Source organism: Pithys albifrons, chromosome 5 (genome assembly GCF_047495875.1).
Source record: "Pithys albifrons albifrons isolate INPA30051 chromosome 5, PitAlb_v1, whole genome shotgun sequence".
NCBI lineage: Eukaryota > Metazoa > Chordata > Aves > Passeriformes > Thamnophilidae > Pithys > Pithys albifrons.
In genome coordinates, this window is record NC_092462.1 from 51,293,895 (window position 1) to 51,319,885 (window position 25,991).

The 25,991-nt window shown below is 39.8% G+C and overlaps 1 protein-coding gene across 1 annotated transcript in view; it reads right to left on the bottom strand.

Annotated features, from left to right (window-relative positions):
• LIMCH1 (LIM and calponin homology domains 1) overlaps positions 1-25,991 on the bottom strand; it is a 178,925-nt gene that overhangs the window by 25,646 nt on the left and 127,288 nt on the right. Inside the window, exons 11-20 of the mRNA XM_071556571.1 lie at positions 25,248-25,499; positions 23,655-23,990; positions 22,648-22,959; positions 21,850-22,083; positions 20,610-20,858; positions 19,553-19,588; positions 14,775-14,901; positions 11,894-12,048; positions 11,332-11,731; positions 7,720-7,941 (exon numbers count right to left, since the gene is read on the bottom strand). Coding sequence (XP_071412672.1) covers positions 7,720-7,941; positions 11,332-11,731; positions 11,894-12,048; positions 14,775-14,901; positions 19,553-19,588; positions 20,610-20,858; positions 21,850-22,083; positions 22,648-22,959; positions 23,655-23,990; positions 25,248-25,499 — 2,323 coding nt within the window. The remainder of the gene's footprint in view (positions 1-7,719; positions 7,942-11,331; positions 11,732-11,893; positions 12,049-14,774; positions 14,902-19,552; positions 19,589-20,609; positions 20,859-21,849; positions 22,084-22,647; positions 22,960-23,654; positions 23,991-25,247; positions 25,500-25,991) is intronic.

Genomic DNA, 25,991 nt, shown 5'->3' on the forward strand with positions numbered 1-25,991 from the left:
CCCAGCAGGAATCCTGCACTGCTGGGAACAACAGAAGGAGCCTGAAGCTGCCAAGTGCTGTGCTGCCACCTCTTAGCAGGACAGGCGCCATATCACAGCCATGAGTCTCCAGAAAGCACTTGCTGGCGTTGGCTGCCTGCCATCCTCATCTCTGCCCATCCCCACACTCTGCCTCAGGCAAGACACATCCTCCACCTGCCTAAATGCAGTTCTCAAACTGGATCAGGCAGAGAGTGAAACACAGTCTCAAAGAAGCTAACATGGGAAGTTTCAGCACCAGCTCTCCATCACTTTCACCTGTGAATGCATCTATACTAAGAGCAAACAAGGCACAGACTTCTCCCTTCATGTCACCCACCCTCCAAGGAGGGACAGTCACTGGAGGTGAGGCACAGGCTAAAACATTGGCCCCAGAGAAATGTTGCAAAGACTGCAAGTCTTGTGCCCCAGAGGTTTGCCTCTTGCCATCTAGCTGCTCTTTGCACTCATATAACCCATTTATCCCTCCCCTTTTTGACACTAAAAGCACCAGCAGAAAATGAATGCAATTAAACAAAATTTCTCTTTCAGTCTCAGATCTGGCTCCTGATACAACAGCACCCAGGGGAGAAGCTACTGGAAGTCCTTCCCAGCCTTGCTCAATGCAGAAACAACTACTTTTCTGCATGAGGACAGCCAAGCCAGTGGAACAGGTTGGCCAGAATAGGTCATACTCTCTCTGTCCTTGAAGGTTTTCAAGACTCAAATGATCAAGCCCTTAGCAAACTGTTCTGATCTCGTGCCTGATCCTGCTTTGAGCAGTAGACTCAGTTAGAGACTTACAAACTGAATTACTCTATGCTACTTTAAAACCTACAAAAATGGTATTGTTGAGAGCTGTTGTTGAGAGCTATTGTTGAGAGCTCAGGACTTGCCCTAAACCAGGTAGATTTCACCTGGAAAAGCAAGAGGCTCCAAACCTACTGCTCCAAACCATAAGCCCTTCCAAAGCAATGGCTGCAAATGTCAACATTATTATTATTATTATTATTATTATTATTATTATTATTATTATTATTATTATTGGTAAAACCATGGCATTCACCCTCCACTCTCAAAAAGCAACTGTCCAAATTGAAAAATTCAAATAAATAAATAAATTCAACTTTAATTTCAACCTCAGAGGCTTTAAAGCTATAAACTCTAATAACCCCAGGCCAAGACAAAAAGTGTTAGTGTTACATAAAACACAGGAAGGTCAACTGTTGATGTCAGCTGGAGCAGGGGAAGGAGCACAGCCACACTGGTGTCTCAGAGAGGTTAAAAAATGCTCAGTGAATGCTGAGATGATGTATGCTGCATGGTGCTGTCACTCAGCTATCCTGCACAAGTGCAATAACTAAATCTACTCATAACCTATATCCAGGAAGTTGAACCAGGTATAGACATAAATGTTATTTATAGAAAAAAGAAAAAGCTACTACTTGCTGCAGGAAAACTGATTTTTTCCAATGGCATGCTGCAGAAGTTCTGTTCCTGCTCACGAGACTTGACTCCTTCTCCTCCCTCTGCTGAGCAATTAAATGCTAGTGACATACAGCTAAAAATATAAAAGTGATTAGTAAGTAATTTATCAAAAAATTAAGTGAACTTCACTGGGGAACTCTCTCATTTCCACTAAATCAAATTCTATTTAAAGTACCAAGTTAATGTAATGTTATCTGCTATTTATCCCCAGATATATGATACACTTAAGAAAATTCGTGTGCTGATACAGCTGATAAAATATCTTTTCTACCAGACTATCATCCTTCATATTTCATAAATATTTTGTAATCAAATGATGATGTTATCACTGAACATGAAAAAAATAGTCATACAAGCGTTTTATTATACCTACGGGACCATATTGTGACATTGAAAAATGGAATAACCTGGTGAGTGATGTTTCTGAGGTGTTTCAGAGGAGCTCTCAGTCTTTGAGATTAAGGACTCGTGGCCCCTCAGCACCTCTCTGCTGCAGCCATATGCATTTGTGTGGACAGAGGTCTTATTCTGCAGGGCAGGAGAGCCATTCCACATGTTGGCTCTGCTGCAGGTGCCTGTGAAGGAATGTCACACAACACCTGCTTGTCCACCACCACAGGCAATGAAGCCTTCGAGGGAAGTAGGAAAAACCTTGGTGCATAGGGGCCGTGATTATCTGCCCACTGATCGAGGCTGATGTGAAGATTCTGTCCTATTAACTCCTGAAAACTGAAGAACGCTGTCTACTTGGATCAGTGTTTTTAGTACTCTGAGCATCTAGCTACCCAGGAGTTTCCTGGTAGCTTCCCCATTTACAATTTAGAAGCCTTAGTCCATAATGGAAAATTAAATATTGTGATTGCAGTTGTGGCTATAAGCACATCAGTAACAGAGGCCAAAGCAACATGTGGGTTCTGCTAAACAAAGACACAAGCACAACTGCACATGTAGTGTTACAACACACCAGTTAGGCATGAAAATAAATTAGTTCAGCTTGTCACAGGTAATATTTTTATCACATAAACAAGGATATCAGTCCAAGTATTTCTTTAATTAAGATTATACAAGCCAGCAATAGCCATATTGCCTACTGTTGTGACAGACCCATACACCCTTAGAAAACCCTAAAAATACAGTAAACTAGGAAAACCTAAAATACAGAATATCACAACTTCTACAAGAATACAAACTCCAATGAAGTTACAGTAGAACTTTATTAACCCTTATTGCAAATTAGATTGAAACATAGCTCAGTTAACACTGCTTGCACACAAAATCACGTGAAATAGTTATTGTATTTTCTATGAAAATATGACAAAACAAGCTGTTTGAAAACAGTGAGAATGCAGAGATATCAGGAAGAATCCAGTTAGAACTACAGTTTAAATTCTGTAAAATCATTCAGTACTGAAATGAGTTGTGGCATCAATAGCCACATGTAAAAATTGCCTGACACATCTTTCAAACTTCTGAGATTCAAATTCTACACATATCATTGACTTTAAAATTTTCATATGATGATTTCCTCATGAAAATTAGTGTTTTCAGTTGATGTGAGTAGTAATGGTGGCATGACTTAGGGCTGTCACAGTCAAGTTTCTTTCTTGCTGTGCCAGTACAATACTACAGTCAGAACACTGTTTCAACAGGTTAAGTCATGTGTCAGCTATATAATGCCATACTCAGGCCAGGTCAATCAGTAACTTGAAAATATTGCAAAAAATAGTATAAAGTATTCCTGACAATCATTACAGTTATTACTGCTCGACTGGGATCTAAAATAAGCTCCTGTCACTCACAGACACTGAAAAGCGTGTGGCTGGCTGGCAGACAGGAGACAGGCATGTTATATTCATAAGCAAATGCTGAGAAGAGTTCCCTTCTAGCTGCTTTGAAGCTTTGCTGCTCTCACTTCCCATCCTAAACCTTTTTTCCTTCAGGTAGTCCAGCCCTCCACACATCCTTTCATGTGTGTTTCAGGGCAAAGCTGTCAATCTGGAACAGTCATACTTACTCTACAAGTGTTTCTGGTAATGAGCCAAAGAACAAAGACTTGTCTTACTGGATATACATAAATCAGGATTTCAGCCTCGCTCTCCTGTAGCTTGGCCAACAAACCTCAACCACAAGAAAGCTTGTACTTTAATCTCAGTTCAATTGGTGGATTTTTGAAGATGAAGGAGAGTGTTACTTGGTTAGAGAAAGCAAGTTTATTTTGTGCCAAGCATGCAGTGAGTAGAAATGGACAAGTTTAAGCTAGCTAGAGAAAAATTAAAAGAAAATTATCTCCTCAGCATCATCAGCTCACTCTGATCTTTTTTAAGTTGCTGCCTACATTTATTTTTTGGTTGATCAAAGTTATAATTAGAGCTATAACAAGCCAATAATTTCTGAATGCTCATAAAAAGATTGGTTAAAATAAAGTGATGTTACTTTGTGACAAATTAAACTCCCTACACTAAAAACAAACATTTACTTTGTCAACTTCTGATTTAAAGAGCTAGATGATAGACCTTCTCAGCGTTTATGTGCACCACTGTTCTGTATAATGGAAAGTAAACACAAACTAAGTGGCTGACAGGTATGACCCTTTCTAGCCTTAAATCTTAAGCAAAATTTCACAAGCTACTTAAGTAAAGGTAAGCCTCTTGTAAAATTCCCAATACACTACCTATACTCTGTCTAATACTCTACCTATACACTACAGATACAAGTATACTTTCATGATAATATTTTCTTTACTGTCCTGCCCACTTGCTGCAATTTTTTGCATCTCATTTCATAGCAGATTTAGGCAGGATGTACATATGTTTCTCAATCAGTCTCTGATTGTCAAACATTATTTCATTCATGTATAGATGGGGTTCTTCTCTTGTCAAAAAGACAAGCAACACTGAGGTCTCTCCCATAAGAAATGATCCCTACACTTCCCTAGTTCCCCCAGAGCCTCAACACTATTAGTGTTTTAGATGATGCAACTTGACTAAACTTCAGGCCAAAAGAAGGTCAGAAAGTACTGCTGCACAGCAGACAATGCCTGAAGACAGCTAGACAGATTTAAACTAGGACTACAGAGCTTCAAAGGGAAGACTGCCAGGTGGAGAGAAGGTAAGAATTAGTCCATTTGACAAATGAACTGAAACAGTAGGGAAGCAGCTCTAAGAGAGATGCAGGAGGAGCAAGGGGCACGTAAGGAACAGGATGAGCATCAGAAGGGGAGAACATGAGGGCCAAAGAAAAGGTATATATGAAAAGTATACATGAAAAGAAATATATGTTTCACGAAACAGACTTGCAGCAGAAAACGAATGAATAAAACACAAACCTAAACCAAATCTATGAGCAACTAGAGGGGGACAACTCAAACCCCTGAACCAGCATCCCTTAACAGAGGAACTACTGCCTGTCAATCTTATGCAAAGCCTGGAAAGGGCATAGCTAACAAGAACTGTATCAATAAAGTATACAAACAAACATAGTGAAAGCAAGTTTAGAAATGGCTTTGAAAACATGTTTCCTTTGTAGAAGTTTTCTCAAGGCAAAAGAACTTCAGTAATTTCTTCCACTCCAGACAGCTCTTCTTCTTCATCTCAGCTGCTTTTCTATGCCTGTTTCTGTTGTCTTCTCCTCCTCTTCCAAAAATTCAGAAGGGTTAAGCATCAGACAAAACCTATAGCCCCATTTTCTCCTTGTGGAAGGGGATATGGTGGAGGCTTTCAGAATGCTTTATTACTTGTAAGAATGTGTAGTTCAGAAGGCCCATTGCTGGGGACAAAACTCATCCTCTTTTTCCCTTCTGGAGGGCTGACAGTGACAGATAGATGCAGCATCCTATCTAGTCAGAGGCCATATTTTATGGGAAGTGGGACAAATCCACAAGAATCTTTATCCTTCCTAATTTGGACTCCCAGCCTTCCTAGGAGGGGTTATACCTTCAGAGACGAGTTTAGTATTTCAGGCTCTGCAGATGAGGCTGACATTGTTGTGTTAGTTGTCCAAAGACCGAAGTAAAATAGGTACAGGGAGAAGGCAGAGTGAAGGGAGTCCAGTGTAGCTGCCCAATTCAAGAAGATAAGGCCCCAGACCAAACACATCCATATCAAACTGCCTATAGCAGTGCTGCTCTGTGTCCCAACATACAGAGTGAAGAAGCCAAGCATCAGTACCATATTTCATCTCTGTAATCTGGCATCTAAGCCCTTTCCATTCACAAACTAGGGCCATCCTGTATGCCCAATAGCCAAATTAGTGCCTTAGTCTGAGGCATGGAGACCTGGAAAATTAAAAAGAAGCATATGGGTAAAGAGAAGTAAACATCCAGAAGGAACAAAACCTGACATCTTATTATAGGCTGGGAAATTTCCTTCCAGTCACAGGCAGATCTCCTTTCCCTCAGCATGCTTAGTGTATTCCACTTGTTTTCCCATGGAAGATTCACCTCAAAACAGTCTGCAATCCTTGCTCTGTCCTTGACATGTTTAACACATGTACCTCTGCTTGAAGCTGAAGAGCCAGGAGTAATAATAATGACTTGCACTACTCAGTCACATTATTGATGGAATTGTGAAGCTACTGATATAAATCTATAGTTAGAGCAGAGACACTTTGTCAATAGCACCATTTGGGTGCACACTCATTCCCCCTTGAAGGCTTCCTCACTAACTGCACTCAAGCTTACAAACCAGGAGCTATTCTGAAAATGTCACGAGACACAAGGAATCTGTGGAGTCAAACTCTTGTGCCTCCTTTGCCAATATCACCATAAGGGCTAAGAACTGGAAGCAGAAATGAGACACAGGAAAATCTGTGCTCTGCTGCCCGTATCATCCTCAAAACTGTAGAAGGGGAAGGATGAGAGGACATCAAACAGATACAAGCACACTCAAGAAGTAACAGTGGCTTCTGTTGCTGAATTTCCTCATTAACTAGGCCTGGGAATCCTAAAAAAAGGAGACATTAGCACTTTTATTTGGCTATTTTTCTGATTGCCATTGTGCTTCTAATCTTCAGCAGGCTGAGGTTACTCTCTATTCTCCAAACACTCTCATTATCTGTTCTTCTGTATCAGATGCAATGCTGACGTAGCTTTTCCCTTACAGCCAGATTGTTCTGACAGGGGCAGCCCCAACTCTGCTTTCCCTGCAAATCATTTGCTTTTGACTCTCTACTAGTTCCCTTTGACAGGATCAAGTCTGTGCTCACAGCACACCTCAGTTTCCATGATTGCTGCAGGCTCCATGGTTTCGTTGTCCATTGTTAGAGACTGGCATTAAGCAAGGGAGCAAGACACTAACCCTTTCTCATGAATGAACCATCACGCCCCAGGACAGATCCCTGTCTGCTCCCTGTTATCCATCTGGCCAATGCTTGGATGAAATTTGAGATGAAAGAAAAAAATTATCATACTCCAACTCTCACTACATCTCCTATTCTCTTTGTTCTTACACAGAAAAAGATGGTGAGAATTCCCTCTCCTGTCACTTGTTTGTAACCTTTTTACATGATTTATTTGCAATCCTGTCCTTATTTCTTGTTTTGTTTTTACTACCTACTTTTATTACAGTTTTGTAGCATCTTAGATGCCTGCTGTGATGTGTTCTAGTTTTACTCCTGCCTTTTTCTCTGGGGAAGAGGGGGAGAGAAAGATGAAAAGGTAAAATTAATTTGTTTTTCTGACAAGGCAGTTAAGAAGCCTGTTCGCCCCTCTGAACATTTCAATAGCTTATCCCCTTTTCTAATATTTCTGAGAGGGGAATGAAAACCAAATGTTCAAAACTGCCAGCACATCTACATTCTCTTCTTTGAAAATTGAAAACTGAGACTAATTATATTGGTTCACACAGTCCAATTATGTTGCTTACATTAGGAGAAGCAGTGAATAAACCTGCACAATGGCTGGGACACTGAACCAATTTCTCCCTGGCCCAGCACATTTAAAGCATGTTTATCAGCTGTGTGGCATCCAGGAAAAAGAAAAAAGCAGAAATACTAGCTGCAAAAAGAACTTACCCTCTACCCACACACAAAAGAAAGAAGCTTTTAATTTACAAAGGATTTTGTGTTTTGTTGTTTTGGTTTTTTTCCTGGTCTGGGCACACCCTCTTGAAATAAGGCAAACATAAGCATTTGGGTATCATTAGTTAATGATTAAATACATCATGAGACAGAAAATTGGCAAAGAAAGTAAGGCTGGTTTGTTCGTGTTGGTCTTACTGTTGGCTCTTTGTGCACACTCTGAGTGGCAGGCCTCTGTAAACTGAGCTCAACACTTGGGGGGTCCTTCTTCAACTCTACTGGGGGCCTGTCCCCTCTGGCTACTCCGTCAAATTTCAGAGATCTGCTTGGCGAAGGAGTAAATGTTACTGTTGTACACTCTTTATCCTTTTCTTCTGTGCCGTTGACATTTTTTCCATTCATGCTGACTTTTCCATCTACCTGCAGAATACAGTTAAATAAATGTGATGAGGCAATTAACATTCAAAGGAATTTATGAACTTAGGACTTCAACATGATATTGCAGTCATTAACACAGTCTGTGTTATCAATGAAAGATGGAGCCAAGCATACATTTCATTCAATGGTCTAAAACAGAAGACCTTTTGACCCTGGGGGGGTGGAGTGATAAACAAAATACAGGCACACGGTAATAATTTTTCTGGATTTCCTGGTTTCCCACATTCCATTCTCCCAGTAACATACAGATACCCTTTGTGTGTATCACAGATCAAAGGACTTTTTTTTTTTAATCAAAGTTTTGTTACATTTTGAGAAAAATTGATGGGTTTTGCATTGACTTATGCAAGAGGCAAACAGATGCTCCAGGTCTAATTATGCTGATGAACTGCTTATGTACCCCAATGACCTCACCACAATATTAGTGGACCATGCTTTTGGAAGCACTGTCATGTGAACTTTGGAAGGGTCAGGAGCAGCAGAATTCATTCACTTGCTTCTTTATTGTTCATAACAGAGAATCAAGGAATGAACAAATACAACCGGGCATTCCACCCCCTCCATGAGGCGATAAAATTAACTGACTTTAGGTAATCACCTTAAAAAGGAAAGCACAGAAAAAGTTTAACTACATTTTTCTCAGGGTTAAGTTAGCTCCTTGGTGGCCATATATTCCCACTAAGGAATGCTTAAGCAAGGAAGAAAATACCATATATACTTTGGCTTCTTCCTCTGCAATAATACAGTTTCTTCTCAGGACTTCAGTAGTTCATAATTCCTGAACGGAGATGACACATAAAGACTTCCTTCCTTCCTTCCTTACTGAGTAAATAGCTTGGACCCTCAGGAGTGGGACTCCAACTTAGTATATCTCATCAGTACCAGAAATGTATATATGTATGGACAGACTTTGTGAATGAAGATTTGGGAAGGGCTCTCCCCACGTGGGTGTGCCCTTCCAGCCTGCACAGTGGATTTTTCAGGTGAGGCTCAGCGTGCGCAGAACTGGCCCCATCCTTTAACTCCTAAGGTACATTTGCCACAGCCGAGCGAGCTTGGACAGTGACAGGGAAGTCCTCGGGACTGTCTACAGCACCCAGTACTAACCAGGGCTGACTTTGCTGAGCATCCGAGATCTGAGGGCAAACTCCTCCTGTTGCCTTTTTGTACATGGGCATCCAGAGGTCTGTTCTCTATGAGCATGTTAACTGAGAGGCCACCTCCACATTGATGGGCATCCTCAGCTCTTCCTGATGTGCAGGGAGGTGAAGGCGGCAGCACCTTGCACAATCATTTCCACAAGCTGTTTTGCCCCTTCAGACTGTTTTTCAGATGAAAAGGTTCCCTCCCTTTCCTCACTGCCATCATTCACTTAGCACAGTACCTCTCTTAGTGTTTATTTCCAAACACAAGAGTGAGTGGACCCTGAGCCCCAAGTCTTCTGGTGGGACTATGTGTTGGATTATCTGCTAGAGAGGCAGGTTATGAAAGATCTCAGAAATAAAAAAGCCAGGAAAACACTGGCAGGATGCATAATTCATTTCCATGTCACTGTTTAGACTAAGACATTTCTCTATTTATTCTCATGAGGAAAACCAAATGATGAGGACAGACACACTGACTGCAGAGTGAAACAAAGATACTCCTTTCCTTCTGATCTGGAGGAAGTCAACACATTGTCACCAGATCCAAGAATCATCGACAAAATGGTGTTTCAAGGGAAAATAATGCTACAGCTACACGTGCTAGGAATAATTCCTACTGAGACAAATCACGTTCTTCCACATCATGTGAGCAAGTTTCAGACAGATTTTTAGTGGTGGCTGGTGGGGGGGTAGAAGCATCCATGGATTAGTTTCTCCCCACTTATGTGAACTATATATGCAATAACATGACAGTGGTATACACACTTTTCTTGGTCCTCTGTGAAAAAAAGTGTCAGGTATCAAAAAAACCCCAAAAATCCAAGATTCACTGGCATCTAAAAGGTAAACTCTAGGGGCATACCAACTGAGGTATAGGAGAAACAGGAATTACCAGTTTCACATTTCAACTAGGAAACATGGTGGGGGCAGGGTGTGGAGTGTGGTTTTCACAAGAGCTGGAGCAGACTTCAATAAATTATACATCACAATGTGTTTTTTTCACTATCTATAAAAAGCAGACTTTTTTTTTAAAGTAAACAATCTGAATATACAGGTAGCAATGCTTCTGGGACATCAGGAGGACTTCAGGGACCCTTTGATAGCGAATGCCACTATCAAAGTAACATCAATGGCAGAAACAAGGGAACCACAATTCTACAGGCTGGTACTACCCACGCTTCATGCTGCTCACAACATGGCTACCCAGTGAGACTTGGGGAAGCTTCAATTTTGGTACAGGCACTGTGAGCAGCAGATGTTTTCAAACTGGACTTATGCTGGCCTGTTCTCTCTAACACATCCCAGTTCTTTGCTTTGTCCATCATTGGTTTAGTATCTTACTTCTGTTCTCCACAACCACCCAGTCCAAAGATACACTCCTCACGTTTCATATCCTGGTTTCAGTTTAACCTCCTATCCTCTTCTCTCACAAATCTCACAGCTAGCTCCTTATTCCTAGCAGCTCTGTTTTCATCCAAGTTCTCACTTCTTTTATTCCCATATTTTGACCCAGTTCATGCAATCCAGTGCAGTCACTCCCCTTCTCTCATCATCCATCTCCACTTACTCTGCTGCCCCAGGATCAATCTGTTTCACTAAACCTGCATGGACAATCTAAATCCTCTCCTTACACCAGTGAAGCAGCTCTCCCCATTCTTATCTGGTGAGAAGCACATTTAAGACAGAGAGTATCTTTGGGAAACTGGTTCCTGACTCTGAAGGAGTAGGGAGATTTTGCACTGAATACATGCACACTTCAGTGTTCCCAAGGCTTATAATTTGGCTGAATGGGACAGACTTGTTTGGGTATGGCAAAAATCAGACTCCTGACACAAAAGTTAGTTCAGGTCTTGCTTCAGAAGTCAGGGCCTCTATACTCCCCGTCCCTTAATTTTTTTTAAAAAATCAAAAAACATGACAATGTACTTTTTTACAATCTCTGAGAAAATGCCTCATTTTTTTTATTAAAGTCTCCCTTTCCCCAACCAAATTAAGCCTGAGGGACAATGACCAGTGAAAATATTTCAGTCTGAACATGTCAAGTTTCTAAGACTGGTAATCAAGAAAAGGCCGCTGAACTGGGGAGCACAGAGCACAAAGCTGAGTTTTACAACATCAGAATGCTGCAACCATTTTCTACTTCATTGCATTAAATATATATGTGTTCAGATGATTTAATCAGGATCTCTGTCTCCTGATTGACTCTGGGGAGGGTGATGTATCCTACCTTAAAATTCTTTAAAACTTCCTGTGTGTTTTTGGGTTGTGAGTAAGGCTTGGGTGTCAGCATAGGCACAGCCTTGGAGATGCTTTTGCTGGGAGATGTGCATCCTGTTGAACCACTGGGCTCTAGTTCAGTGGTTGGAACAATGGTTGCTTCAATGGTGGCAGTGAATTTTGGAGCAGGAAGTGACTGTTGCCTTAAATATCTCAGAGGATTTGGGTCTTTCAGTGGGGAATTTGGTTCCACTGAATGGCTTCTTTCCAGAATTTTTGGCATCTGCAAACGCTCAAGAACAGCTTCACTGATAGTGAATCTCTCAATGTACTGCTGGAGGATGCTCTCAGCCTCCTCCTGTGTCTTTGCATTCTTGTATGCCTCATGAAGCTCCCGCTCTCTTCTCTCTCTGCAAGGGAGACAACACAATTAACACTGGATAGCACACCTATTTCCTCTGCTCCATCAACACCCTTCCCTCCCTCCCTCAGGCCTAGCTGCCCAAAGCTACCCATCACCGTAGCACATGGTATTCTGAGACATGCCACTAAACTTCAGTAAAACAACGTACTTTTCTTCCACAATTTCTCGGTAGGTTTTGATGCTTTTTCTGCGCTCATTCGTTCCTTCTCCAGATAATAATCTTTCCATTTTTTTTCTCTCAGCTTCTTTTTTTATCAAATCCTGGGAAGCGCTCCTTCGACGACTCTTCCACCGAGCCAGGTCCTGCGAGAGAAGGAAGGCACCTGAATGCACAGCCACAAATAGCTAAAAACTAGTCCCAGACAACAATGAACCCAATTAGCCATTTTGCAATGCTTTTCCTCGCTGTGGGCTAGCCTCCCACCACCTGTGGCAGTGATGCTTAATTTAATGAGAAAAGGAGACTATACCATAAAATGAAGATGTTGCCTGATTGATTTTTCTCCTAACAGCAGGATACAGTAAGGATTTCATAGCTTCACTAGTTTACTTTCTTCATGGCAGAAAATTTGGCCTAAAAGGACAAGTCAGGACACTCATTTTCACTTGTGCAACATTAGGGACAAAAGCCAATTCGCCAGGAACATTTAATAAAAAAATTATGTTTGCTGAAGAATTTTAATAATCAGATACACGGGAGGCAGAGTTTCATTGAAGAATGTATGTTGTTTCACCATAAGCTCCAACTGCACTGATAGTCTGCCTTGGAGAGTTGATAGTTCCATATGTTGCCCTTGCTATCAATCAATTACATGCAAGCATGGTTGACTCACGATGTTGGGATTTTTTGATAGAAAAATCCAGTGCAGCATCCAAACTTAAATTCTTCCTCATGGGCACTCTGCAGTACTTTGGACCCAGATGTAAGCAAGACAGGTTAGAGACTGAAGAGATGACAGAGCAAAAGGTCCCTGGTTTGTATTCAGCTATACAGAGATGTCCTTGTTGAAGTACCAATCTTATGCTTTTTGGAATCTGCCTGCCTGAAACTGTGCAGATCGACTGATTTCAGTTGTCTTTCCTGAAAAACTAGCCTGACACTACACTAGAGAGTCGCAGCAAATATCTGTTATGCCCCCCTATGTCTTGCATCCTGCTTCAGCTACGAATACACAGATCCTAGAGGGTGTAGGAGCAAGACCTTATTCACATTACAAGTATTACAGTAAAAAAGTCTCCTAAGCCACAGAATTTCTTTGAAGCCAACAACTAAAAGAGCAAAGTTTTACATGTAAAAAATAACTGCCTCAGAACTTCTGCAAAGAAAAATAACTTCGTAGGAAACTGTAAGGGCACATTGTCATTAACTTTACAACATCAGGAGATTAGTATACAGATTATATTTCATACACTTTAATAAATTCTGGTTTTAATAAAACCAGATATTCAGTACACATAAACAATTCACATGCTATTTCATTAATTACATGGTTTTTCTAATATTTTAATTGCATTTTGATTGGTAAACAGCAGAAGGTACTGCAAGCATAACTCATTTTATTTAAACCAGGAACAAACCTTGTCACTTTTAATTTAGCTTAAAACTGCAAATTATTGAAGTTACACTTAGGGGAATGCTCATTAAAGTATTTCTTCACATGACCTACATATATCAGTGTATAATTCCCTTCATGTAACATAGGCCTTTCATTTTCCTCAGTTACTAATTATTGTCATTGAAGTACCAAAACATTTCTTTATTCAGCTACTCCCACTACTGCCTATTGTTTGGAAATTAGTTTTTCATCAGGAAATTTCATAACATAAGTCCTCCTCTTCTTTTTGTAATTAAAGAACAGATATGTTTATCTTTTCCACTTCTGATGCTTTAGAATAACAGTATTAAAAAAAGCCATGAAACTGTTAATTGCTGGCAAATTTACAGCACAGGCACATAAAAATATCAGACCATGAAAGAGCTGTTGTCTCCATAAAGCCCTCAATGTGCCAAGGACATTCTAATAAAGGCATTTTCAGTACCTCTTCAGAACTTTTAGTTCAGTGTAGAAGGTGCTGAGGGCCTGGAATACTTAGGCCCTTTACCTCAGAGGATTTTCAATTCAACAGCAAAGCGTTCTCAAACTTCTTGAATGCCTTTGGATCCATTCTTATGTCTGCTGGGAAATTATGGCTTCCCACACACAGACACCTTTCAGCTGACATCTTTCATTGTTCTACTACAAAAAGTTACATCTTAGCTGTACATACTTTTTTTGTTAATTTTCCTTGAATTTTCTTCCCAAAAACTCTCTGATATGTTTCACAGTAGCTGCCTTATAACAGGAAAATACTGTACTTGAAGCGATGTGTTTTGTTGTGGGTTTTTTAAATTAAAAAAGGTCTGAAATTCCTCATGTAAAATTAGTCTTCAGGAGTGAACAGAATTGAAATTAAAACTCCTGATACTAATTTACCTGCATATCATGCTTATCTGTCCTTGCTAATTTGCTGCAGACAACGCCAAATGCTGAACAGCTTAAATAAATGCATCAAGGAAATAGGGTTTGAAAATGCGCCAAGCAGGGTGTAGCTAACTTGAAGAGTAATTTGTTTGCTTGGACAAGATGGAAAACATTAGCATTTTCTGTATCTATGCAAATTTATTCAAGACAAGTCCAATCTATTTATTCACTGTCCTACCTAGTCTTGTATTTTGTCACTTTAGATATTTACTAATTTGAAAATTTAGAGAAGGCAGCAGTTAGAAGTTGCTCTGCTTTCATTTTTACCTAATCAAAGTTTAATTATGGGTTTTATAAAAAAGCAAAGTACCTGGTGCACAGGCAGAGGCACCAGAAGACATTGTATTCTGTAATTTACATCAAATTATGAACTTCCATGTTTTTAGCAAAAAAGCATTGCTGGTTATTTTAAGCACTAGACAGCAACTGTAGATTTAGCAGGTTGTCCTGGTTTTGCCCAGCTAGGTGGCCTCAACACTCGCCAGCATTGCAATGTTGTATACTCACATCTTGCCACCTGGTCTCATCCTCTTTCAGCTGGTTGTGAATGTTCTGCAGTTTCTCATGTCGAGCTTTGCTGTGAGGCTGAGTCACAGCTTCTTCTTCACATCTCATGTCAAACATGCTCATACTCCTAAAACAAGAGGAAAATAACAAAAAGTGTAGTGTTAAATGCTTATATTCCTTCAGATTTTAAGAGCTCAAGCCACATGAGGGTGCTACAGCAGAATCAGACACCTGCACTGTTACAAAGCTCCCAAAAGCAGCAGTCCCCTAGAAGGACCTGTTAGCATGCCTGTGGCTCCCACACAGTACTTCAGGCAGTATGCTCCTCATCTTTCTCTTGATTTTGTTAGTTGACTGCATCTTTGTCTGTCACTAAGAAGCGTTAGTAACCTTCCACTTCCATCATTAGCTTTTATTAAAATCATTCTATCATTAAGAACATTTTACTTGAAGATGTGTGCACAGTCAATTTTCAATACCCCTCCAATTAATACCACAGACAGAAGTTTCCATTTCTATATAAAACAAGAGAGGCTTCAGAAGTGTATCAGGGGGAGCATGGCTGGCTACATGCTATTGCTACAAAATCAGAGAGAACCTGCTCAGCAAAGTACATGCAGGTCAAAGTGCATGGTACTTCCTCCTCTCCCTGCCTCAAAGAAATCCAGTGCTATCAGCACCAACTCATTAGTACAGCTAAGCTAACAAAGCAAAGCTGACATCCAGCACAAAACAGTTGCTTTCTATTTCTGTCCCTGACCTTTGGAGAATTAAAGGGAAAAAAACAGTCATGGTTTGATATTATACATCCTTTCACGTTATATAAAGATCTTTACACAAAAACAACGTGCTTACTACTCCCCCTCTACTACTTACTATTAGTAAAACATTACCTCAGTTGTGCCATTCAAAGCAAAAAAAATTAAAAAAAAGCCATGCAGTTCCACATCAAGTGATTTCACAGCAATTCTCAAATGATCATCTGTAGCTTTAGGTGAGCCAATGAGCCAACTAGCAGGAGAAGCACGCAATGAAGATAAAATTGTAGGCAACTGTGTTCGCACTTATCAAAGAGAATAGACATGGAAAGTCGTGCATATATTTACTGAGCCTACACTTGTCTTCAGGAAAGCAAAGATGAGAATGTCACTATCAAGGGAAAACTTGAAAGGTCTAGACAGTGGATGAAAAGGCCATGCACAGATCCCATCCTGTTTAGGAGGTATTTACTAAGAAAAGCACAGAAGAACCATCCTATTGCCTTTAAGCATGAACAGTGAAGTTAATGTATTACTGTGCTTCACCCTTTAAACAGAGTGCTGAGGTGTACACTAATTTGTGTTTTCCTGTGGGTAGTTTAAGGATTGCATTGTTCAGGATTCGACTGGAGCACTCCTAAATAAGAGTCTAAAGAGATGACTAGCTTTGTTGTTTTTAAAGCATATTATAAAGTAAAAATATTTAAATATCAGTCATATTTTGGAGGTGGTTGTATTTGATGAAGTAGGTTGGGAGATGCATATTTACAATAAAGTCACACATATATATTGGGTTTTTTCCAGTTTAAGAGGGTTTGAAACTCATGCTAAGAAAAGACTTTAGTGTTCAGTGTTTGCCACCTTTTGCCCACTGGGTCAAACTGGTTGTGCAGATCCTCTCTTGTACCTTTTCCTCATGTCAGAGAATTTTTCATTTACATGCAGTAGAAGAAAACATAAGACCTTAAACAGCGGCAACTGGTGCTAGTAGTGTGCATGAGAACTCACCCTCTGCCGTTTGGGATGGACAAATAATAGTATTTTCTAGCACGAGTCCCTGGATGCCCTAATGAAAGGTTAGTATATATTCCATGAATTAATTCAGGTCTCACAGGGTGGACAGAGACAGTAAAAGGATTTATGGCTATTAACAATGCAATAAAAAAGGCACTCTGGAAAAGACTTTGGCCTTGGTCAGGAGTCAAAATATACACTACAGGCCCAGATGCACTTCCTACTACAGCTGTCACCTCCTGTTGCTGGGTCTTCATTGCCATGGATAAGCAATCAGGTTGGTTCCAGTATCAACTCTGCAGCAACATGTTATTCCGCAACAACATCTTTCCAAGAGAGCAATCTGAAGAAGTCATGTCTCAAAGCACTGTGCTGTGCTCTGACCAACATGTAGTAACCATTAAGGAGAACAACCTACTTTCCTGAGTACATGGACAAGGCCAACTGAAATGTCACATCAACTTCTCTGCCTGACAAGTTCATCCTTAGAAAAGAATCAAGGAGGCCAAAACTCTGAGCTTCTGCCAAAAGACACTTTCACTATGAGTCCCACATAATTTCATCCTATTTCTTTCTAATATAAACTACAAATAGCTCCAGACCATCACCAACACCTGCATGAACAGAGTGAGATTTACTCCTTCCTTCAACCATGTGCTGGAGCAGCAGGCACACAGCATACAAGTAGACAGGGAAGATAAAACTGCACCGAATTAATGTTTTTTGCCATTAGCACAGCTCTGTCTGGAAGCAAGAGGCCGTTCTGCTGACCAGTGTACCAGACTTGCCATTCGAACAAGGATCTGCAAAAAAACACTGTGCAGACCAACAGTATACTTGGGAGAGCTAGATCTCTGGTGTGTTGGGAAGTTTGGGCTTTACTCTCACAAATTACTGCTCTTCTTGTCAGTGATATCATGCAGCAATTGCTTTTTTTTTTTTAACAGGTCTGAACAAGTCTTGGATAAAAAAAATTCTCAAGGACTTCAGTATTTAGACTACTTAACTTAAAAGTGAGAAATAAAAACCTTCCTATGCGAAAATTTGAAAATTCTTAGGTAAGGCATTTATTATGGAGTTGCATTACCATTTTAGAGTCATACTAAGACTTAAGAAACTCCAACAAAACATAAAAAGGGACAGACTGGCTAAAGAATCAGACTCTAATAAACAAATACTCAAAAATCTCAGCTCACTATAAGCCTAAATTCACACTGAACTTTCATGGTACCACCAGAATTCTCTCTCTTCAGGAGATGGCAACAGGCCTGATCAGAAGCAACACATTAAGTATTGCCTCTTCTGGACTCTGAGACAGATGAGGGCTGATGACAATAGCTCGTGTCCTCCTAACTAGCAAAGGGAACTTTGTCAGTGTAATCAAGGAGTTCCCAGTTTTGCTGCTGGAATACAGAGCATCTAGTTTAAGACTGAATTCAAGTTGCAGTTTTCAACAGAGACTTGACAAACATTTTGGAACTGTTTTAAATGTCAGTTCATGTCTTTTTTCTACTTCAGAGCCGAGTTTTATTAGATTCTTCCCAAGTACTTCATCTTCAGAGGGAAAAACACAATCTTACATTTATAAGAACTTAAAAGACAGCTTAGGAAAATAGTTGCTCTGTAAACTGTGACACATCTGGAAAGGATGACAATGAGGTTTGAACATTTATTGTTTGGCCTTTTAAAACAAAATCAGAATCAATTTGAAATAAGCAATATGTTTTATTAATTTCTGCTACTCACATATTATACCACCAATCCCACTGCAATACCTCTTGGAAGGCATCTCCACGTACCTTCTCTCATGTTTGCATTTAATACAGACATGCAAAATTAAAAAAGTCAATCATACAAGGAGGCTTTCTGAAATGGCAGGAAAGTCCCCATTGTTAAGTTTAGCATTTCTGTGTTACTCTGCTCTTTTTATCTCATCCCTTCATTTGATTGGACAGATTTCCGCTGCTTGAAAATGATCGTATTTACTCTGTGGTCAGAGACCACAGGCTTTGCTCAGCATAAAGGTATTACAAAACTTGTAAAAAATAGTCAGGTCATGATTCTAAGCTTTATCATTAGAGAAAAGGGAGGAAAATTACATAGGAGTCTCTGTATATAATAATGATAAAATCCCTACAACTCTTCATGCTGTTTCTATTTTGGGATTTAATCTGGGAGACAAAGATCATGTGCATTTCTGTGAACAGAAGAAGGATATTAAAGACATTATGGTGCTGGTTTATTTGTTTATTACTATTACTTGGGTAGTTCTCAGCCATTTCTGTGTTCTAAATGCCAGCACTTTCTAAAAAATACTAATACTTTCACAGAGCTTTCTAAATTACATTGTATACTATTCTGTACTAGAGTTTGCATGCATACATACACTATTAAAATTTTTGAGTATAATAAATGTCAGTTTTACTCCTTCTGTCAAAAGTAAAGCATCAAGGTGAAGCACCTAAAAAATGAAGTTTAGTATATTACTATATTAAACCTAACCTCTGAGGTATTCAATACAAAGTTTTTAAAAGAGAATAAAGGACCAGCTAATTAAGTATTTTTCTGGAAATTATTCTGAAGATCACAATGGATTTTATTTTGCTTTGGGATTTCTCTTTTTCTTCCCCCGCCTGGTTATACTTAATTTTTTTTCAACACCCAGATTCAACTCAACTCTCTTCACCTGTAGCTGATTAGAAGCAATGGAAATTCAGAAAAAAAACCCAAGAAAAAATAAAATTAAAAAAGAGGAAACAATACTTTAAGCAACAGCTGGACATTAGTAGTATGCTTAGTTTTTATGGGCTTTTATATGAAAATTATTTTTAACTGCAATGTAAGCCATATTGCATTCCATTTTTCAGTGCTTTCTGAAAAATTTATTTGCTGAAACACTGCAAAATAATAATGAGGCATCAACTGCATTTTAAATTAGTAGAAAGATGGGAAAGCATGCAGTGTAAGTTGTTTAAAACAGAATCTTGTGAACACAGGACAACTTACTCTGCGTCATCAGACACAGCAGTCCTGGGGCCGAATCTACAAGATCAAATATAAAATTAGACTTTGGATAAATACATTAAGTAGTAATTGCAACTGGACCTACACAATTTGTGCAACTGTCACATGTACTAGTAAATCTGAGCAAAATAGAACCATACCGTTCAGGGATTATGTATTCAGCAACCAGGACTTACCTGATCATCTGGAATACAAAATACTTAAGAACAGCACCCACCCCTCCCATAACCCATAGTAATGCCCTCCATTACAAAAATCTGCTGAAGTATACCTAAAATGTGTGTAAAAAATAGTTATTGAAAATAAGGTAAATGTTAATACATTGTCTAAGTGTCACACATGTGATAAATGGAGACCAAACATAACAGTCACATTCCAGAGCAGTGTTCAGATTCACCATTACTGAACCATGAAAGATACAGATATTACTGTCAGAAAGTGAGTCACAGGATTTCTTTTTTCTTTTTGTGACTTTGATTTTTTTCGTTTGGTTTTAGGTTTTTTGGGGTTTGTTGTTTGGGGTTTGTTTTTTTTTTTTGGTTGGTTGGTTGGTTAATTGGGATTTTTTTCCCCTCAGAGAAGGCAGGTGGAGCTGAAAAATGTTACTGGTAATACAGAAGCCAGTGTCATTCACTAAAGTGAGGGTCTTGCTTAGAGCTATGCAAACCACATATTTGTATCTGGGATTTATCATAAAAGAGTATCAAGTGCAAAAGTCAACACTACAACATTTCTAATAATGGAGAAACATCTCTCAATGAGCAGAGACCATTTTAGCCTCTCCTGTTCATAAACATTTCTTGCAATGCAACATATATACTGTAATCAAATATTCCTTTCACTTATCTTTCAATTAAACATTTGAAAAAAATTCAGAAGAAAATGCATTACACAACTAATCTATTTGTTTCTAAAGCAGGTACTACTGTCATACAGTGTTTTAGTTTGGACTGCAAACACACCAGCCAATGCACAATCTGAATTCTGAAGTGTGCACACAGGGGCATACAAGCTGTGTGATTCACACGAGAAAGCTCACGTTTGCAGATGCTCATCCTTGGATGACAGTGTTTCCATTTTGTTTTCCTCAGGAACCTCCTGAACCTTAGACATTTGACCAAGGTGGACTTCATTATGGCCATCTTCACCCACTTGGGCTGTACAAATAATCTCATCTTGTCCTGTAGGAGGGAGACTGCCTTTTTCATGCCCTTGTTGCTGTTCTTGCGGCGGTTGTATTGCAGGTTTTCCAGAGCTATTAATGTAGACTTTTGTACATTTTTCAGGCCTGAATGAGCCAAAGGCAGCAGTGCAAAGGGATGTATTAAGCAACATTTGAAAAATCACATACTAATGAAAAGTATAACTGTAAGTGAACAAAAAAAACCACCCCTACAAACCCAAAGAGCTGACAGGTGACAAGCAAAGTGAGGCAGGTGCAGAAAACGTAATTTTAACAGAGTCAAATACTTATACCTTTCCTCTAAGTCAGAAAATAAATTGTCTGGGACACCACAGAAGATTAAAGTATTAAGTCCAAATTTTAAATAAGCTATTGGATTTAATGTCTTTTCAACACCAAACCACTTTTGAATTCTATGGTAGATGAGAGGGTTTTTTTTCTCCTGGCTGAGCCATATGCTAGTTTTCCATCCACATACGTAGAGGCAGATGCATATCCTTCTCCTCATGTACTTTGAAGAGGCTGATGAGTAAGGATCTTTCTGCTCTTTCTTGCATACGGCTCAAACATCCAATGATAACGTGGTTCAAAGGCTTCAACTGCCAGCTTCCCCAAACAGCCTCACACATCTGGACAAATGTGCTTAGAAAAACACTGAGCATTACCAGAAGGGATCTTGAGATCTCTAGATTTCCTGTTTGGAAATCACTGGCACCAGTTAAGCCATAGACAAGTATCTAACCTACTACATCTAGCATCTCTATTTCTAGTTAGAAATATTTGCAATGATTACCTCATATTTAAGCAGAAACTTCTGCAAAAATAGCACAAAAGTAATTTCTATATATATCTGCTTCCACATGCTGCTAGAATTTTGCATCTGGTAGAGCTCTGCTCTGTGTTCCTATAGGGGTATACTAAAAGGGCCAGAAACTATGTACTGCCTTCTTCTGAGCAGAAAGAATTGGCACAGAACTGAGGACAAGCATGGAAGAAACTGCTGCTGGGCCACCAGCAAATCTTCCAGATCGAGAGATCAAAAAAACAGACCCATAGGGCCAGCTGCACGGGACAGAGAAAAGAACAACTTTCTTACCTTGTGGTTTTCTTCTCAAGTTCTGTAGTTGTACCCTGCTTATTCTGATGCTTTGAAAACGGCATGGGAAGGAACTGCTTAATATTGGGCCCAGGCTGTTGTAGAAAAGCTCCAGTTCTTCTGGCCAACATGTCATCTCTTTGTGGGTCTGGAAATTTCATATTGTTTTCTGTTCCATTGCTCTGAAGCTGTGGGATTTCAAGCTGTTCTTGGCTCTCTTCTCGTGTGACAGTACTGCTCAGAGAGACAAGTGACACTGTTCCTGATCATGCTCACTTGTACAGCAAGTGGCTGCTCAGGCAATGTGGGGTGCTGTTACTCAAAGTTGAGAGTGATAAACAACTAGGCAAACTAAGCATCTCTTGCTACAGCACAGGGAGTGAGAACAAGGAGAAACTATGGTGAACCCCACACTTATGTAGGTAATCTGTTAGAAGTTCGGAATTGCACAAAAATCTATGAGACAAATTAGTCACTTGGAAGCTGGCAGAAAAATCTAGACAAAGTACCACAGATCACAAAAGAAATCCCCCCAAAAGATGAAAGACTGTTTTCATGCTGAACAGCAATTAACAACTGAAGTACTTAAATATTATGAAAGAAAACAGATTGTTTTCTGTTCATAGGATACATGCCTGTAAGTAGTTCTGCATGAAACAGAACACATGCCATGATGAAGGAGCACGACACATCTTTAAAGGCCATGTGAAGAAGGGAACAACATTGCTGACTGATCCAGGCTAACACCACACACAAACCAGGCATGAAGCTCAGAGGGATCTGGTTCTGTTCTCTGACCTTTCTCCTTCCTGTGGAGTCTTCAAATCCTTCTCATGAGCTACTGCCTCCTCTTGCTGCTGCTGCAGCAGATGAGGAGCCACTGACAGGGGATGACAACATGTGGGAATGGAGGTAGTGGTACGCCTCTGAAAAGTTCCCATCCTTCTAACCAACATATCATCTCTCTCAATATCTGGTAAATGCCTGCTGCATTCTTCCTCGGTGCTTTCTTGCTGTTTGCTCAAACTGCATGGGGTGTGTTTCTCAGAGATGATGTCAGGTAATGGAATTCTCCTGCAAGAGTCATCTGTACCTGACTTGACTACCTCACTAGTCAACAGAATGAAAGAGATGAGAACAGAAAAAATACTCTCAGGTCAAATGAAAGGTAAGAAGAGGAGTCCCCCAACTCAGCTTGCAAATATTTTAATAAACACACAAAATTAACCGAATGAATAGCTTGCTAAAAGCATTCATTAAAAATTATTGCTACAGCCATAGACGAAATAATTAAAGCCTAAGAAATATAAGATCTGTTAATGTGTTAATGATCCAGAGCTGTAATTCTTCTCCAGATAAATGCCAGAAACACAGAACAGCAATACACACTCTTCCCAAAGAAAGTAAATCTGTTAGGTTTGAAAAAAGGTTTTTTTGAAGATCAGTAAGGCCAGCAAGCTGAAGGACAAATTCCTAATGTACTGAAAGCAGGCAGAATTCCAGCAACATTGCTGAAATTCAAGAAGTAGAAAAAGCATGAACAATAGCTCAGGCTCTGAGGTACCGGTGATTTCACTGCTCATCAGAAATTTTGAACAAGCGCACGGAAGACCTTTGCAAAGTGTTGTTTTGCGCAACCCTAAACATGTTAAGGTACTGTGAAGGCATCAGATGACTTCTGAACAAGGTTGTGCACATGAACAGCTCCTATGTTTGCGCTGCAGTTCACTCCCATGCAGATCAGCATCTGGCAAGAACAGGTTTCATTTCCAGCTCAGCAGCACTTCCTAAGCCACACCAAATACCTGGACTCATTCTCTGGCTCATCACTGTGTTCAGCAAACCCAGGACTGACAACAGGAGTTGAAGGAGAGCTTTCAACACCAGAGTGACTCTCCACATAGCTTTTCTTGCTTTCCTCTTCTGTTCCAGTTTTGGATGAAGATCTGCCAATAACAAGCTTGTCCCATTTCTGTTGATCAATCTCAGTTACTGGCCCAAAATGCACAAACTTCTGCTTAGGTCTACCAGCCTTTTTGTTTGCTTTGGCTTTGCGGACAGCAAAATCATCACGAGCTACTGCTTTCACTGTAGTATCAGTTGGTGACAGTGTGTTGCTGGGACATTTGAAATCTTCTTCACTGGTCATAAGGAGGAATAAAAGAATGCCCCCAACATGAGACTCTCAGAATACAGCAAATTAAATGCTTCCAAGGTTTTGAAGGGGTTTTATTTTAAAATTCAAGAACTCAGGTTCAAACAGTGGGGGCATACTGAGGCCCAAATGACAGATAAAATCCAAAGATACTGCAGACCTATGGGGGAAACTCTGGGAGCACATCCATGGAACCTCTTCCTAAGGGCGAGGAACACAGCATAGGGCCCATTTCAAACCCAGTTCTTCATTCTAACAACGCCAGAGTTCCCTTATCTGCTCACATGGAGCCAGGCCATGCACTAGATGTTACTGCATGGCACCAGAATCCACTCTGGCATGGAGGACTTACAGTGGCATAAGAGCACTAGCAATGGCAGTTCAATTATCCTACAGTAACAGGACTAAAACTTGATTTTAATAAATCACCTCAAAAGTAACAGGGAGACTACTACTAACTTTAGGATGAAAGAATGATTGAGTTTTGATTGCATTAGAGATAAAAATACATCCAGTAGCCACATTGCAAGAAGAATGCCAGAGCAGATGGCAGCCTTTAATTGGAAAATGGCATGCACCTAAACAGGAAGGCTAGGAGTTGTTGTCCTTTCCTAGTGGAGTCACACATCACCTTCCCACATTATAATCCATCTCCATAGGGAAATAGCTTAGAGTAACTGCTTTATACTGGCATCCTTTGTGGAAGGTTTGTTCACTAAAAGAGCATACACAGACCATACAGTGAGGCTCCTGAAAGCCCTGCTGCAGTGAGAAACAGTGCTAGTTGTATTTACCCAGCACTGGAGTACAATGGTATGCTGACATATCATCTCAGATCTCATAAACAGTATGCAAAGAGATGCTGATTCTAAAGTAATACCTCTGAGGTACAATGCCCCAAGTCCCTTGGTTAGCAGCACAGTGCTACTCTATTAGTGGGGCTACTTGGACCTTTGTGCTCTTCAACTTCAAGCAGTTCCAAAGCAGACTGAGTCACAAGACAACAGGGACCTTTCTGATATTGTATTTAGAGCATCCACCAGCAAAGTGACTATGGAACTATTATAGTGCTCTATAGCATCCCTGTATGGATTTTTTGATTCCTCCTGAAAACCCAACTAGGTAAGGACTGGTTGTCGCCAAGGCATTCTTCAAATTTAAAACCACAAGCACATACAGCAGATTGAGACAAACCAAACATGCTTCCCAGGGTGCCAATCCTGTTCACAAGCAGAAATCATACCTGGGCTCCCCTGACAGTTTCAATCTTTTCCAGGTCTCCAGATCTGCTTTTGTTATAGAGGCATTCATAAATATCTCATCCTGTAGCTGAGGAAGGGTGCTTTGAGATTTTAGTTTAACCAAATCATTGCTCTCAGTATCAGGCTCTTTCATCTGCTGTTCCTCCTCTGACTCAATCTTCTCATTTTGCAGAAATGGGTTCTCTTTGCTTGTCACTATTTGCCTTACTGATGTCATGTGCACCCATCTTCTTCTATTTTAATGCACATTACGGTTCAGCAAGAAAAGATATTTTGAGGGAGCAATTATAAATCAGCATCAAAAGAAAAGGTTCAGAATACAAGAAGATAAAACTGAATTTATAATATTAGTTTTACATTAATTTTATGAAGTAAATATGAAATAATTTGAAGTTTAAACCTCTCATCTATGCTACCCCAATCACACACTATTGAGACCACTTCTTTATGTGAACTTCTATTCCTAGCTCAAGCTAGAAAAATCTTTACGTTATTTTCTGCAATAAGCTTTCTCTTCAATAGTTACAAATATCTCATTTACCTATCATTCACACAGTGAATTCCAAATTTTGTTCTCAAATGTTCTATGCAATTTCTTTGATCTTAGAGTCACGTCAATAGCATTGGACTATTAAAATTTGGTTAGGTGCCCTTCAGATGCCCTGCCAAACTAGTCACTAGAAAATGCTAACATAATCAAATTACCAGCAACCAAAAGGCACATT